This window comes from Salvelinus fontinalis, chromosome 6, assembly GCF_029448725.1.
Source record: "Salvelinus fontinalis isolate EN_2023a chromosome 6, ASM2944872v1, whole genome shotgun sequence".
In the NCBI taxonomy this organism is placed as follows: domain Eukaryota; kingdom Metazoa; phylum Chordata; class Actinopteri; order Salmoniformes; family Salmonidae; genus Salvelinus; species Salvelinus fontinalis.
In genome coordinates this window covers 72906595-72924061 of record NC_074670.1, presented here as the reverse complement: position 1 = coordinate 72924061, position 17467 = coordinate 72906595, and the positions used below count along the sequence as shown (strand labels likewise).

General features: G+C 42.5%; 1 protein-coding gene across 3 annotated transcripts in view; it reads right to left on the bottom strand.

Annotated features, from left to right (window-relative positions):
- Window positions 1-2327: 2327 nt before the first annotated feature.
- LOC129858687 (transcription factor COE1-A-like) overlaps window positions 2328-17467 on the bottom strand; it is a 115791-nt gene continuing 100651 nt past the window's right edge. Inside the window, exons 13-17 of one of the 3 annotated variants that reach the window (XM_055928010.1) lie at window positions 13536-13692; window positions 13108-13287; window positions 9997-10194; window positions 9687-9743; window positions 2328-3765 (exon numbers count right to left, since the gene is read on the bottom strand). In XM_055928010.1, the coding sequence (XP_055783985.1) occupies window positions 9688-9743; window positions 9997-10194; window positions 13108-13287; window positions 13536-13692 (591 nt within the window). In that variant the 3' untranslated portion in view covers window positions 2328-3765; window position 9687. Of the gene's footprint in view, window positions 3766-9686; window positions 9747-9996; window positions 10195-13107; window positions 13288-13535; window positions 13693-17467 lie in introns of all 3 variants that reach the window. The other 2 variants (XM_055928009.1, XM_055928011.1) reach the window with 2 other exon arrangements.

The window sequence follows — 17467 nt, the reverse complement described above, 5'->3', positions numbered from 1 at the left end:
GAACAATCACAGAGAACAATCACAGAGAACAATGAACATGGAATTATCCCAGAGAACAATCACAGAGAACAATGAACATGGAATTATCCCAGAGAACAATCCCAGAGAACAATCCCAGAGAACAATCACAGAGAACAATCCCAGAGAACAATCCCAGAGAACAATCACATAGAACAATCCCAGAGAACAATCACAGAGAACAATCCCAGAGAACAATCACAGAGAACAATGAACATGGAATTATCATATTTCAACGTTCCAAAACCCGTTGGATAAACGGCAAATATCATCTTGAGCTGGTGAGATCAAGTTGTCGAGGACACAGAGAACTCTTCCCAAAACACAACACAGAACAGAGAGAAGGTCACAGACAAGAGGTCACTTTCATTTACAGTCATATTGTAAAAGTCCAAAAGTAATTTTACAGCAGAATTTTCATAAAAAAATGATAACGATCCATACAGTAGATTATATTTTAATGCACTTCCCCTAACTAACCAGCATATTCAGACACACCAGAGTGAAAAAAGACACCAGCTATTTGGTTTGGCTGTTTTTGTCTCCTCAATACAAAACTTTATAATTACGATGAAGCGCTGTACAAAGCAACGTTTCCAACTAGAGGTTCATTCATTTGAAACAGACACCAACCCCTCCTCGATCTGAACAGCATGGTGAAAGCTTCACGCCAAGCCCTCCTCGATCTGAACAGCATGGTGAAAGCTTCACGCCAACCCCTCCTCGATCTGAACAGCATGGTGAAAGCTTCACGCCAAGCCCTCCTCGATCTGAACAGCATGGTGAAAGCTTCACGCCAACCCCTTCTCGATCTGAACAGCATGGTGAAAGCTTCACGCCAAGCCCTACTGGATCTGAACAGCACGGTGAAAGCTTCACGCCAGCACCTGACAACACCCAAGTCTATCAACAGGCAGTCTTCTGCGCAAAATTCTCAAGAACAGAAAGTCCGATTCTATGTCCGGCAACAGCTTGAAGACGCACAATGGACTGACAGAGAGAAAGATAGAGAAAAACAGACCAATAGAGAGAAAGAGAGAAAAACAGACCAATAGAGAGAAAGATAGAGAAAAACAGACCAACAGAGAGAAAGAGAGAAAAACAGACCAATAGAGAGAAAGAGAGAACAACAGACCAATAGAGAGAAAGAGAGAAAAACGGACCAATAGAGAGAAAGATAGAGAAAAACGGACCAATAGAGAGAAAGATAGAGAAAAACGGACCAATAAAGAGAAAGAGAGAAAAACAGACCAATAGAGAGAAAGAGAGAAAAACAGACCAATAGAGAGAAAGAGAGAAAAACGGACGAATAGAGAGAAAGAGAGAGAAAACGGACCAATAGAGAGAAAGAGAGAAAAACGGACGAATAGAGAGAAAGAGAGAACAACAGACCAATAGAGAGAAAGAGAGAAAAACAGACCAATAGAGAGAAAGAGAGAAAAACGGACGAATAGAGAGAAAGAGAGAACAACAGACCAATAGAGAGAAAGAGAGAAAAACGGACCAATAAAGAGAAAGAGAGAAAAACAGACCAATAGAGAGAAAGAGAGAAAAACAGACCAATAGAGAGAAAGAGAGAAAAACGGACGAAGAGAGAAAGAGAGAACAACAGACCAATAGAGAGAAAGAGAGAAAAACGGACCAATAGAGAGAAAGATAGAGAAAAACGGACCAATAGAGAGAAAGATAGAGAAAAACGGACCAATAAAGAGAAAGAGAGAAAAACAGACCAATAGAGAGAAAGAGAGAAAAACAGACCAATAGAGAGAAAGAGAGAAAAACGGACGAATAGAGAGAAAGAGAGAGAAAACGGACCAATAGAGGGACCAATAGAGAAAGACAGAGAAAAATGGACTAATAGAGAGAAAGAGAGAGAAAAACAGACCAATAGAGAAAAAGAGAGAAAAACAGGCCAATATAGAGAAAGATAGAGAAAAACAGACCAATAGAGAGAAAGAGAGAGAAAAATGGACCAATAGAGAGAAAGAGAGAAAAACGGACCAATAAAGAAAAATATAAAAAAACGGACCAATAGAGAGAAAGGGAGAAAAACGGACCAATAGAGAGAAAGAGAGAGGGAGAAGGAGAAGAAGAGGTGGAGGAGAGGGAGAGGAGGAAACGGTTGACTAAGGTGAATAAAGTGTTTGAGTGTGTGTAAATACTGTAAAGTGGTAACCAGGGTGGAGCATGGACTGATGTTTGGACTTTGGAGTTTAGATTAGAAAATGACAGTTGGTGGAAATCCAAACCAACTGCTATCAGAATAAGATGCTGCTCTTGGACATAACATTTAAAAAAACATTTTCAAATCAGGAAAAACTAAACTTTTATTAACCTACAAATAAAAATAAATAAAATAGAGAACATTTTGGGATGGGAAATAACAATGTCTAGACAATACAGCCCCAAACAAACTAAATACAAAATACAACATGTGAGATCACATTTACACAGTGGGTGACAAAACATAACTCTGTGACACTTTGACACTTATAAACTAACACAGAACAAGCTAGAATTAGGGTCAAGAAGCAATGCAAAATGTACACATCCAAAAGATAAATACATGATTTAAATGAGAACTTTATACAGAAATCACTGTTTTGTATCCAAATCCGTGGTTCTCATTTTTGCAAAGTATAGATGATGAGAGCTTGACAGTGAAATGACCATCTGTGTCGAGAGCTGCCTTAAGACACATTCATGTTTATATTATATTTAGAAGTATAACTTTGGTAAAACAAAGTCAAATAAATCAAATCATAAACCCATCATTTTTATATTTATAGACACAAATATATTACATAAATTGTAATTCTAATCTGATATTTCATCAAATGTGTTTTCTGATTGAAATTAAAAGGGAATTGCACATCTCTGATTCTATTTCTGTGATAAGTTAGCAGCAAAAATCTTTGTCAAAAGTTATCTTTCAGCTCAGTCTGATTGAATCCTTTAAAAGGACAATCAACAGTTGAAACAATAACAAAGTATGGTCCCCGCCACTGTTTAAGTAAAAAGCTGAGAGATGGAGAAATGTAACCACTCTCAAATTCCTAGACATGGCTATCTATGATATGGACATTATAATTTGAACTGTGTTTTGAGGCTATACAGTGTTTGTTTACAGTTACTAAATGTAAACTGATACAAGACAGCTTAGTTACAACCCATGTTAACTCCTATCCAGTCATGTCAGAGCAATCTACTTACATAAACCCTTATAGCCAATCAGCATCAGTGTTGTTTGTATGTGTTACAGTCTGTAGGAAGGCATACAATAGATCTAACTTAAACATTATACCAATAAATACACATACAAATAAATGCTTTTGTCATGAGGTCTGTACTATTGTCACTCAATTGTGATGTGGACACGGTCATGAGACATCTTACAGTCCTTCCTCAATTCAATTACATTAAATTCAGTTTGATTCAATTCAGTTTAATTCAATTCAATTTAAATAACTGTATTATTCGACTCCAAGGTGTGTCTGAGAAGGTTCACAAGTTCACCAGGAAGGAAATGACATCAACAAATGTTATGTTTGTCGTTTTCTTCTTCCTTCCAATGAGATTCCTTCTAGAAAGGCCTGAGTTTAACCATTTTGAGTTCAGTGTTCTGTTCAGGTCCAGAGGGTTGGAGTGTGACACAGAGACACGTCAGACATATTCTCTCCCTGTCAACATTCCCAAATTCTCAACGTTCACAGATCTACATGGATGGATCAATCATCCCGGGAATCACTGTTTGTGGGAAGAGAGGACAAGGAGTGAGACAGAGACAGAGAGAAAGAAAGAGAGAGAAACAGAGAGAGAGAGAAACACACAAAGAGAGAAAGGTCAGTCTGTGTTTCATCCGTCATCAGAACAGTCACATAACGGCAAATGTGTTCCAGCATCTGGTGTACAAAGATATCTCTCTCTCTCTCATCCCCCTTTCCCCTCTCACTTTCTCTCTCTCTCTCTCACCCCCTCAAAACCAAAACATCCCTCTGTGTTTCCGCCAACTTGGAACCCAGGCTGCAGTTGAAACAGCCTTCCACTCTCGTTGGGTTTTCACAATCTCTTCATGCTATGCTGTGATCTAACCAGCTCTTCCAAGACTATGTCCCATGAGCACCAATTCCCTATGTAGTGCACTACACATGGCCAAGTAGTGCACTATGTAGAGAATAGGGTGCCATTTAAGGCCTGTTAACTGTAACCCTTTGGATTGTGTTCACTAGCGTACCACACACTGCTGCACGGGCTCTGTTTAATTTTTAATGGTTTGTTTGGATATATTTTAGAGGTTATTTATAAGAAAATATGTATAAAACCCATTTGAACTGTATTCATGATTAATAATTCTATTACACAAAATGTTTGATATAACACATGCCTTATTTTATTTTCCTGTATAGTTCAAATCAGGATCATGTCTCTATTGCCACTCATTCCCATTAGACTGGTTTCTGGGTTTCTGCTGATCAATACGGCCCCAGGAAACTGTGGTACGCCACCGATTCTGCTGCCTTATCGTGTGCTTCTCTCTCATAGTGCCAACATGAAGTGATGACAGATGAGACAGGACATAGTGAAAATAAATAGGCTCATGGTTAATAGACGTTGTTTTTGATTGGAGCCATGTGTGTGGTTTTGATGTGTCAATAGATTTAGATTGCAGTCATGTTGGTGGTTTTGATGTGTCAATAGATTTAGATTGGAGTCATGTGTGGTTTTGATGTGCCAATAGATTTAGATTGGAGTCATGTGTGTGGTTTTGATGTGCCAATAGATTTAGATTGCAGTCATGTGTGTGGTTTTGATGTGTCAATAGATTTAGATTGCAGTCATATGTGTGGTTTTGATGTGTCAATAGATTTAGATTGCAGTCATATGTGTGGTTTTGATGTGTCAATAGATTTAGATTGCAGTCATGTGTGTGGTTTTGATGTGTCAAAAGATTTAGATTGGAGTCATATGTGTGGTTTTGATGTGTCAATAGATTTAGATTGGAGTCATGTGTGTGGTTTTGATGTGTCAATAGATTTAGATTGCAGTCATGTGTGTGGTTTTGATGTGTCAATAGATTTAGATTGCAGTCATGTTGGTGGTTTTGATGTGTCAATAGATTTAGATTGCAGTCATGTGTGGTTTTGATGTGTCAATAGATTTAGATTGGAGTCATGTGTGGTTTTGATGTGCCAATAGATTTAGATTGGAGTCATGTGTGGTTTTGATGTGCCAATAGATTTAGATTCGAGTCATGTGTGGTTTTGATGTGTCAATAAATTTAGATTGGAGTCATGTGTGGTTTTGATGTGCCAATAGATTTAGATTGGAGTCATGTGTGTGGTTTTGATGTGTCAATAGATTTAGATTGGAGTTGTGTGTGGTTTTGATGTGTCAATAGATTTAGATTGGAGTCATATGTGTGGTTTTGATGTGTCAATAGATTTAGATTGCAGTCATATGTGTGGTTTTGATGTGTCAATAGATTTAGATTGCAGTCATGTGTGTGGTTTTGATGTGTCAAAAGATTTAGATTGAGTCATATGTGTGGTTTTGATGTGTCAATAGATTTAGATTGGAGTCATGTGTGTGGTTTTGATGTGTCAATAGATTTAGATTGCAGTCATGTGTGTGGTTTTGATGTGTCAATAGATTTAGATTGCAGTCATGTTGGTGGTTTTGATGTGTCAATAGATTTAGATTGGAGTCATGTGTGGTTTTGATGTGTCAATAGATTTAGATTGGAGTCATGTGTGTGGTTTTGATGTGCCAATAGATTTAGATTGGAGTCATGTGTGTGGTTTTGATGTGCCAATAGATTTAGATTGGAGTCATGTGTGTGGTTTTGATGTGTCAATAGATTTAGATTGGAGTCATATGTGTGGTTTTGATGTGCCAATAGATTTAGATTGGAGTCATGTGTGGTTTTGATGTGCCAATAGATTTAGATTGGAGTCATGTGTGTGGTTTTGATGTGTCAATAGATTTAGATTGGAGTCATGTGTGGTTTTGATGTGTCAATAGATTTAGATTGGAGTCATGTGTGGTTTTGATGTGACTGGTATTATAGACAGTGAAGAACATAGTCAGTTGGTTTTCTTCTAATCAACCTCTCCCCTTAACTTCCCTTATGCTCCCTCTCAAACCCTACCTTTATCAACCTCTCCCCTTACTTCCCTTATGCTCCCTTTCAAACCCTACCTTTATCAACCTCTCCCCTTAACTTCCCTTATGCTCCCTCTCAAACCCTACCTTTATCAGCCTCTCCCCTTAACTTCCCTTATGCTCCCTCTCAAACCCTACCTTTATCAACCTCTCCCCTTAACTTCCCTTATGCTCCCTCTCAAACCCTACCTTTATCAACCTCTCCCCTTAACTTCCCGTATGCTCCCTCTCAAACCCTACCTTTATCAACCTCTCCCCTTAACTTCCCTTATGCTCCCTCTCAAACCCTACCTCAATCCAGCTCTCCCCTTAACTTCCCTTATGCTCCCTCTCAAACCCTACCTCAATCAACCTCTCCCCTTAACTTCCCTTAAAATCTGTCGTTCTGCCCCTGAACAAGGTAGTTAACCCAGTGTTCCTAGGCCGTCATTGAAAATAAGAATGTGTTCTTAACTGACTTGCCTAGTTAAATAAAGGTCAAATAAAATAAATAAATAAATAAAATATGCTCCCTCTCAAACCCTACCTTAATCAACCTCTCCCCGTACTTCCCCTATGCTCCCTCTCAAACCCTACCCTTATCAACCTCTCCCCTTACTTCCCTTATGCTCCCTCTCAAACCCTACCTTTATCAACCTCTCCCCTTACTTCCCTTATGCTCCCTCTCAAACCCTACCTTTATCAACCTCTCCCCTTAACTTCCCTTATGCTCCCTCTCAAACCCTACCTTTATCAACCTCTCCCCTTAACTTCCCGTATGCTCCCTCTCAAACCCTACCTTTATCAACCTCTCCCCTTAACTTCCCGTATGCTCCCTCTCAAACCCTACCTTTATCAACCTCTCCCCTTAACTTCCCTTATGCTCCCTCTCAAACCCTACCTCAATCAACCTCTCCCCTTAACTTCCCGTATGCTCCCTCTCAAACCCTACCTTTATCAACCTCTCCCCTTAACTTCCCTTATGCCGCCTCTCAAACCCTACCTCAATCAACCTCTCCCCTTAACTTCCCTTATGCTCCCTCTCAAACCCTACCTTTATCAACCTCTCCCCTTAACTTCCCTTATGCTCCCTCTCAAACCCTACCTCAATCAACCTCTCCCCTTAACTTCCCTTATGCTCCCTCTCAAACCCTACCTCAATCCAGCTCTCCCCTTAACTTCCCTTAAAATCTGTCGTTCTGCCCCTGAACAAGGCAGTTAACCCAGTGTTCCAAGGCCGTCATTGAAAATAAGAATGTGTTCTTAACTGACTTGCCTAGTTAAATAAAGGTCAAATAAAATAAATAAATAAATAAAATATGCTCCCTCTCAAACCCTACCTTAATCAACCTCTCCCCGTACTTCCCCTATGCTCCCTCTCAAACCCTACCTTTATCAACCTCTCCCCTTACTTCCCTTATGCTCCCTCTCAAACCCTACCTTTATCAACCTCTCCCCTTACTTCCCTTATGCTCCCTCTCAAACCCTACCTTTATCAACCTCTCCCCTTACTTCCCTTATGCTCCCTCTCAAACCCTACCTTTATCAACCTCTCCCCTTACTTCCCTTATGCTCCCTCTCAAACCCTACCTTAATCAACCTCTCCCCTTACTTCCTTATGCTCCCTCTCAAACCCTACCTTTATCAACCTCTCCCCTTGTCGTATGCTCCCCCTCAAACTCTACCTTAATCAACCTCTCCCCTTACTTCCTTATGCTCCCTCTAAAACCCTACCTTTATCAACCTCTCCCCTTGTCGTATGCTCCCCCTCAAACCCTACCTTAATCAACCTCTCCCCTTACTTCCTTATGCTCCCTCTCAAACCCTACCTTTTTTCTCTCCCTCCCCTCCTCACCCCTGTTCTCATCCCCCTCCTTCCCCATGACACCGAGGCTATATCCTCACTCCCCCACCCCCTTTATACGGAGACCACAGAGGGATTCCTGTCCTGCTCCACTCCACTAATTCTCTGCTTAAGTCCTAAGTGTCTCCAGCTCTGTGGGATTAAAGAAGGAGCTGTGTGTGTGTGATTCTGTGTTTCTGTGTGTCTGAGCAGCACACCGATGGACAGGTAACTGTGTAGAGAGGAAGAGAGGAAAAGAGGAAGAGAGAGAGGGAGAAGAAAGGGAGAGAGGAAGAGAGGGAGAGAGGGAGAGATGAGAGAGAAGAGAGGAGAAAGAAGAGAGGAAGAGAGGAGAGAGGGAGAGAGAACCTCTATCAACCTGTATGGACCTTCTGGTTGACTAAAACAATGGATAGACCTTATGGCAGACTAAAACAATGGATAGACCTTATGGCAGACTAAAACAATGGATAGACCTTATGGCAGACTAAAGCAGTGGATAGACCTTATGGCAGACTAAAACAATGGATAGACCTTATGGCAGACTAAAACAATGGATAGACCTTATGGCAGACTAAAACAATGGATAGACCTTATGGCAGACTAAAACAATGGATAGACCTTATGGCAGACTAAAGCAGTGGATAGACCTTATGGCAGACTAAAGCAGTAGATAGACCTTATGGCAGACTAAAGCAGTGGATAGACCTTATGGCAGACTAAAGCAGTGGATAGACCTTATGGCAGACTAAAACAATGGATAGACCTTATGGCAGACTAAAACAATGGATAGACCTTATGGCAGACTAAAGCAGTGGATAGACCTTATGGCAGACTAAAACAATGGATAGACCTTATGGCAGACTAAAGCAGTAGATAGACCTTATGGCAGACTAAAGCAGTGGATAGACCTTATGGCAGACTAAAGCAGTGGATAGACCTTATGGCAGACTAAAACAATGGATAGACCTTATGGCAGACTAAAACAATGGATAGACCTTATGGCAGACTAAAGCAGTGGATAGACCTTATGGCAGACTAAAGCAGTGGATAGACCTTATGGCAGACTAAAGGAGTGGATAGACCTTATGGCAGACTAAAGCAGTGGATAGACCTTATGGCAGACTAAAGCAGTGGATAGACCTTATGGCAGACTAAAGCAGTGGATAGATCTCATGGCAGACTAAAGCAGTGGATAGACCTTATGGCAGACTAAAGCAGTGGATAGACCTTATGGCAGACTAAAGCAGTGGATAGACCTTATGGCAGACTAAAGCAGTTGATAGACCTTATGGCAGACTAAAGCAGTAGTTCCCACATGATTCACTGTTTCCCTGCTGTGACCAACCTGAAGGATTTAGTTATTTTTCCTATGACCCACAAAGTCAACACAACACTTCAGCCTCTCTGAAGGGCTAAACCTTGAAGCTATTTTCAGCTAGCTTAGTATTAGCCACAACACACCACTGGCTTCCTCTGATCATATGAGAAACAACTGGACTAGAGGAAGACAAATACAGAGAAAGGGAAGTCCCGTGGACAAGGAAAAGAGGAGAAAACCCCCTGTGGAGAGGGAGTGATGGAGGGTGGAGTGAACTTATATAATCAACAGAAAAGAGGGAGGAGAAGAGAAGGTTTGATGGGTGATTAAATGAAGAAAGAGAGAGAGAGAGAGATAACATACTTCAGGAGAAGGCCAGACCCTGAAGAGAGCTGGAGGGGGAGTCCACAAAAGACTGATCTACTGGAGGGGAGGAAGAGAGGGAGATAGAAAGAGGGGGGGGGGGGGGGGGGGGACACGAAGAGGGGAAATTTGGAGAGAAGGGTAAAGAAAACCACAACATTATTATAAAAGGGGATGGGGGGTATCGAGAGAGGTATAGAGTTGGCTTGACTCTAGCTAACTCATCAACAGGCCATAGACTAATTGGCTAACTTTCCATAGACTAATTACTGCCTCGCTAGCATGTTAACTAGCCAACATGCTAGCTTACCTTGCAGTCCGTTAGCAATAGTGCTGGTGCAGGTGAGTGGAGGGGAGGTCTGCGGCCGTATAACGGGGGCGAAGGCGCTCTTCTGTTTGACCGCAGCAGACACCATGTTGGCCGGAGAGAAGGAGAAGATGCCTGAAGAACTACTGCAATTAGAGGGAAGATTGGTGGTGGAGGCCATGGTGGGACTGGAGGGAACGACTGGAGGGGAGAGAAAGATAGAAAGGAGGAGGGAGAGTGGGGAGGGAGGAGGAGAGAGAGTGAGAGAGGAGGGATAGGTAGGAGAGAGGGAGAGAGGGAGGGGGAGAGAGAGGGGGGAGGGAGAGAGAGAGGGAGAGAGAGAGAGAGGGAGAGAGAGAAGGGGCAGGGAGGAGGGAGAGGTTTGAGGGGAAGGGCAGGAAAGAAAGGAGGAACGAGGAGGATAGATGCAGGATTAGAGAGAGGGACGGGAACAGAGGAGGGGGAGGCAAGAGGAAAAGAAGGGGACTGGTCAACAGATGACAACAGGAGGGATAACAGGACTCAGTTCAGCTGTTATAGATCATACAGACAACAGGACTCAGTTCAGCTGTTATAGATCATACAGACAACAGGACTCTGTTCAGCTGTTATAGACCTTACAGACAACAGGACTCAGTTCAGCTGTTATAGCTCATACAGACAACAGGACTCAGTTCAGCTGTTATAGATCTTACAGACAACAGGACTCAGTTCAGCTGTTATAGATCTTACAGACAACAGGACTCAGTTCAGCTGTTATAGATCTTACAGACAACATGACTCAGTTCAGCTGTTATAGATCATACAGACAACAGGACTCAGTTCAGCTGTTATAGATCATACAGACAACAGGACTCAGTTCAGCTGTTATAGATTTTACAGACAACAGGACTCAGTTCAGCTGTTATAGATCATACAGACAACAGGACTCAGTTCAGCTGTTATAGATTTTACAGACAACAGGACTCAGTTCAGCTGTTATAGATCATACAGACAACAGGACTCAGTTCAGCTGTTATAGATTTTACAGACAACAGGACTCAGTTCAGCTGTTATAGATTTTACAGACAACAGGACTCAGTTCAGCTGTTATAGATTTTACAGACAACAGGACTCAGTTCAGCTGTTATAGATTTTACAGATAACCCAATAGACTGGGAACATTCCCAGAACATTAGCTAAGATTCCCATTAAATTCTAGTTATGGCTTTATTTAAAAGTTATGATAACATTTATTTTTATTTTTCATTTTTACGTTTTAAATTAAATATCCTTGGAATGTTCTCCTAACATTCACTAAAATGTTGTGCACAACATCTGTAACAACCACCACATAACATTCCCATAAAGTTGTTATTAGGTTTCCTGGTAATGTAATAACACAATATACCAGTAATGTTTTCCCAGCAAACCAAAATTGTTTCTGTGAAAGTTCCCAGAACATTCGCTAGGTTGAAGCAAATGTTCTCATAACACCAAACTGTCCAGTCAAGCTGATGATTATACAATGTTTTTATCAAACGTTCTCCTGATGTTGCAAAATGGTTGTTTCGTCTGCACTTTAATGGTTCCCGGAATGTTTCATTAGGGTATGCTAACAGCCTGGTGGGAACATCATGGGGACATCACAAAATATATCTTCCCAAAACACAAAACACTGTCCAGTAATGCGGTTGATTCACACTGTTTATTTTAGGGGACAAAAAACATTCACCTGATGTTACAAGATCGTTCCTAGAACACATTTAATCTGTTCTTTAATGGTTCCCAGAATGTTTATTCAGGTTATGGGAACGTTGTGGGGATATGACGAGAGATAGGTTCCCAAAACACTACAACTGTCCAGTTGTGCTGACAGTCAGTTAATGTTTGTATCACGGTGTACAAAACGTTCCTTTGATGTTGCAAGAATGTTGACGGAGCAGCCTTTTTGAGTTCTTTAAAGGTTCCCAGAACATTTCATGAGGTTATGGGAACAGTGTGGGTATATTACAAGACATAGGTTCCCAAAACACAAAATACCCTCAGTTACATTTTATTGCTCTGCCTGTCCAAATGGCAGCCTCTATAGTACACATGGCAGCCTATATAGTACACATGGTAGCCTATATAGTACATATGGTAGCCTATATAGTACATATGGCAGCCTATATAGTACACATTGCAGCCTATATAGACCACATGGTAGCCTATATAGTACACATGGTAGCCTATATAATACATATGGTAGCCTATATAGTACATATGGCAGCCTATATAGTACAAATGGCAGCCTATATAGTACACATGGCAGCCAATATAGTACAAATGGCAGCCTATATAGTACACATGGCAGGCTATATAGTACAAATGGCAGCCTATATAGTAGACATTGCAGCCTATATAGTGCTCTACCTTCGACCAGGCCACATAGGGCAGTATGTAGGCAATAGAGTGCCATTTATGGTGCAACCATAGTCCACTTATGAAGGAGGCCTAACAAATCAATTAATGACAACTGGAAGTAGTAAGCCGGCCAGCAGGAAGGAATTGATCAAAAGTGTCTGCATAGTGTGTGTGTGTGTGTGTGTGTGTGTGTGTGTGTGTGTGTGTGTGTGTGTGTGTGTGTGTGTGTGTGTGTGTGTGTGTGTGTGTGTGTGTGTCTGTGTGTCTCTGTGTGTCTCTGTGTGTCTGTGTTTGATTGAAAGTGTCTGCTGTCATCGCTGGTCCATTTGAGTATGTTAAAATACGCGTTAACATTCAAGAGAATTAAAGAGCTGGAACTGAATTGCTTCTCCTGCAATTCATTTATTGATTTAATTAAGCGTCTTTAATGTAGGGGGGAGGAGGAGAGATAATGAGAACAGCCATTATAGACAGCTGGGGGAGGAGGAGAGAGAATGAGAACAGCCATTATAGACATAAAGGACACTCTTAAAGAAACCAATGGTCTTTCACCTCCCCTTTCTTTTTCATTGTACATTTCTCTCATCTATAGCTCTCTCTTTTTATCGTAGGGCATAGCATGTAGGGCACAGGGTATAGTGTGGAGGGTTCATTGTGGCACTGAATGGTATAGCGTACATAGTGTGGAGGTTTTAGTGTGTAGTGTAGACAGTGTAGTGTGGTACTCACTAGCGTAGGGTGAGTTGGTGGCTGACCCGTTGAGGAAGTTGGGTGAGGTTCCTAGCGTGGTCATGCCAGAGTCAGTGTAGCCGTTCATGCTAGTGGAAACAGAGCTGTAGCTGGTCTGCTGTGGAGTGGTGCTTGGGACATAACCATGAGGAGATGCACTGCTGCTACTCCTACTGTAACCTAGAGGTAGGAAGGGAGAGGGGAGACAGGAGAGAGGGGGGGAGGGGAGGAGAGAGAGCGAGAGAGGAGGGGGAAGAGAGTGATACAGAGAGGAGGTGGGGATGGGGGGAAGAGAGAAGAGAGACAGAGAATTAAGAAAGAGAGAGATAAATAAAGAGAAAAAAGAGACAGAGAGAACGAGACAAAAAAGTAGTTTTCACACATTACACAAAACCATTTAACTTCCTGGTTCCTGTTTTTTAGCTCACCCTGATTGGCTGTCTGTGTGACCTCTGACCCGGGGAAGGAGTTGACGGCCATCATGCTGGCGTGGACAGAGCCGCTGCCTAACAGCTGGTTGTGGCCGCGTGGCACCGTCGTATACAACACCTCTGCCATGTCAGCTGCCCGCTTCAGAATCATCTCCTGACAGAGAGGCATGTTAGATCCCATTTAATGGAATATAAAATAATATAATTAAATGCAATAGAGTTCTTCTATAAGGCTGAGTTGTTTATTTTCTTCTAACTACGTCTCTCAAAGAGTACAGTGTGTAAAGTCAGAACAGTCACTGCCTGTCACCAAGGGAGTACCCCAAGGCTCGATCCTAGGCCCCACCCTCTTCTCAATTTACATCAGCAACATAGCTCAGGCAGTAGGAAGCTCTCTCATCCATTTATATGCAGATGATACAGTCCTATACTCAGCAGAACCCTCCCTGGATTTGATCTTAAACGCTCCACAACAAAGCTTTCTTAGTGTCTAACAAGCTTTCTCTACCCTTAGTGTTATTCAGAACACCTCCAAAACAAAGGTCTTGTGGTTCTATAAGAAGAGTGCCCCCCTCCCCACAGGTGTGACTACTACCTCTGAGGGTTTAGAGCTTGATACATGTACCTCATACATGTACTTGGGAGTATGGCTAGATAGTACCCTGTCCTTCTCTAAGCACATATCCAAGCTGCAGGCTAAGGTTAAATCTAGACAGTCCCCAAAGCACACACATCTCTGGGTCACTCCTCTTTTCAGTTCGCTGCAGCTAGCGACTGGAATGAGCTGGACAGTTTGATCTCTACATTCAAAGACTCAGTCATGGACAGTCTTACTGAGAGTTGTGGCTGCTTCACGTGATGTATTGTTGTCTCTACCTTTTTGCCCTTTGTGCTGTTGTCTGTGCCTAACAATGTTTGTACCATGCTGTGTTGTCATGTGTTGCTGCCATGTTGTGTTGCTACCATGTTGTGGTGTTGTCTTAGGTCTCTCTTTAAATCAAATCAAACTTTATTTGCCACATGCGCCTAATACAACAAGTGTAGACTTTACCGTGAAATGCTGACTTACCTACAAGACCTTAACCAACAGTGCAGTTCAAGAAGAAGAAAATATTTACCAAGTAGGCTAAGATAAAAAGATGCTAAGATAAAAAATAATAATAAAAAGTAACACAATAAGAATAACAATAACGAGGCTATATACAGGGGGCACCGGTACACCGGTAATCTGTACATGTAGGTGGGGGCGAACTGACTATGCACAGGTAACAAACAAACAGCTAAAAGAGAAGGAAGATGGAGGACTCAATGTAGTTATGTAGAGCTTCTCAAGATAAAACCGTAATATTCAATATCGGTAAGTTAGACTAAATATTAGCACTACACAATCTGGTGGGTAATAACCTTCAATCTGGATAATAACACAAAACAAATCTTAAGACTAGAGAAATTTATCGACAAATATTACGAAAACAAGCAACACCCAAACATGACGGAGAGTAAGACAGGGGAACCTATTTCAAAACGAAAGACACAGACGATTTCATAATTTCACCACCGGGAATGGTAAAGGTCGAAACCGATCTGATAAAATCAATAAATGACAAACTGGGTATACTTGAATTAGTCAGTAAGGATATAAAAGAGTTGAAGGCAAGCCTCGAGATGAGTGATGAAAAAACTGTAACATTGGAGAAAGACACAAACAAGCTAAAAGAGACAGTCAATAAGATTGAAACCGAAGTGAATGAACTTAAAAAGGAGAACACCGTTCTGAGGGAAGCCTTACTGGACATACAGACGAGATCCATCAGAGAGAATCTGGTACTTACAGGTATCCAAGAGAAAGAAGGAGAAGTTCCTGAATCTGTAGTTAGAGAGTTCATCCTTACAGAGCTTCAGATCCCACACGAAGCTATCGACAAAATCCAACTCGAACGTATACACCGCTTCGGACAGAGAGTGCAGAGGTATGAATGCCCAATCGTTGCCAAATTTGCTTTCTTTATAGATAAAATAATGGTTAAAAGCCTGGGTAAAAGACTTGCTGGCACGAAAATTGCCATGAAAGACCAGTTCCCGAAGGAAATTGCAGAATGGCGTAAAGTTCTGTATCCAATTTTCAAGGAAAATCGATTAAAAGGGAAACGAGTAGCTCTCGTCGTTAATAAACTATATATTGATAACCAGTTGTTCAGAGAAACAAAGACTACTCCATGGCTATTAAAAAATTACAAAGTTCTTATAGACGAGGAAAATAATGAAACACAATTCTAGCCCGGTTATGGATTTTAATAATACAACAAAAAATACAGCTTTTCTATATATCTTCAAATATAACTAATTGGAACACAAAAGCACAAATTCAACATGGTGAAGATAAACACTCAGCAAACAGAAGGCACAGTATGTGTGGATGGTGGGGTGTGTGTTTCTTGGTGTTTGGGAAAGTGTGGCGTTGAGTGAGAAAGGAAATGGTTGCATATCCCAGAACCAATGTATTGCTGTGAGCGTGTCACGATCGTGTGGGAGTGAGACGGACCAAAACGCAGCATGTGGAAAATAAGCCATCTTCTTTTATTTGTGAAGAAGGCAAAACGAAACAAAACACTTACAAACTAACAAAACAACAAACGACCGTGAAGCTATAAACGTAGTGCACACACACATGCTACAAACGTTCAACATAGACAATTCCCCACAACAAACTAAAGCCTATGGCTACCTTAAATATGGCTCCCAATCAGAGACAACAGAAACCAGCTGTCTCTAATTGGGAACCCATTCAGGCAACCATAGACTTTCCTAGACAACTACACACAACATAGACACAGCTAGACAACTATACTAAACATAAACCCAACTACTCTAAATAAACCCCCTAAACCTTACAATCACCCTGGACACTACAAAACCCACATAAATACCCATGTCACACCCTGACCTAACTAAAATAATAAAGAAAACAAAGAATACTAAGGCCAGGGCGTGACATAGCCCCCCCTTAAGGTGCGAACTCCGGGCGCACCAGCACAAAGTCTAGGGGAGGGTCTGGGTGGGCATCTGACCACGGTGGTGGCTCAGGCTCAGGGCGAGGTCCCCACCCCACCATAGTCAATCCCAGCTTATATCTCCCCCTACAAATGACCACCCTCATCTTACCCCCACTTAATCTTTTGGGTAACATCGACACAAGGGGCAGCACCGGGATAGAGGAATAGCTCAGGACAGAGAGGTAGCTCAGGATAGAGGGGCAACTCCGGACTGAAAGGCAGCTCCGGACAGAGAGACAGCTCTGGACTGAGGGGCAGTTCTGGATAAATAGCCGCTCTGGGCTGAGGGACAGCTCATGACTGGCTGACGGCTCTGGACGCTTATGGCTGGCTGACGGCTCTGGACGCTCATGGCTCACTGACGGCTCTGGCAGATCCTGTCTGGTTGGCGGCTCTGGCAGATCCTGTCTGGTTGGCGGCTCTGGCAGATCCTGTCTGGTTGGCGGCTCTGGCAGATCCTGTCTGGTTGGCGGCTCTGGCAGATCCTGACTGACGAATGGCTCTAGCGGCTCCTGACTGACTAACGGCTCTGACGGCTCTGGACAGACGGGCGGCTCTACTGGCTCGGGACAGACGGATGGCTCAGACGGCGCTGGGGAGACGGATGGCTCAGACGGCGCTGGGGAGACGGATGGCTCAGACGGCGCTGGGGAGACGGATGGCTCAGATGGCGCTGAGGAGACGGATGGCTCAGACTGATCCTGTCTGGCGGAAGGCTTTAGCGGCTCCTGTCTGGTGGAAGGCTCTGTAGGCTCATGGCAGACGGGCGGCTTTGCAGGCTCATGGCAGACGGGCGGCTTTGAAGGCTCAATACAGACGGGCAGTTCAGTCACCGTTGGGCAGACGGCAGACCCTGGCCGGCTGAGACGCACTGTA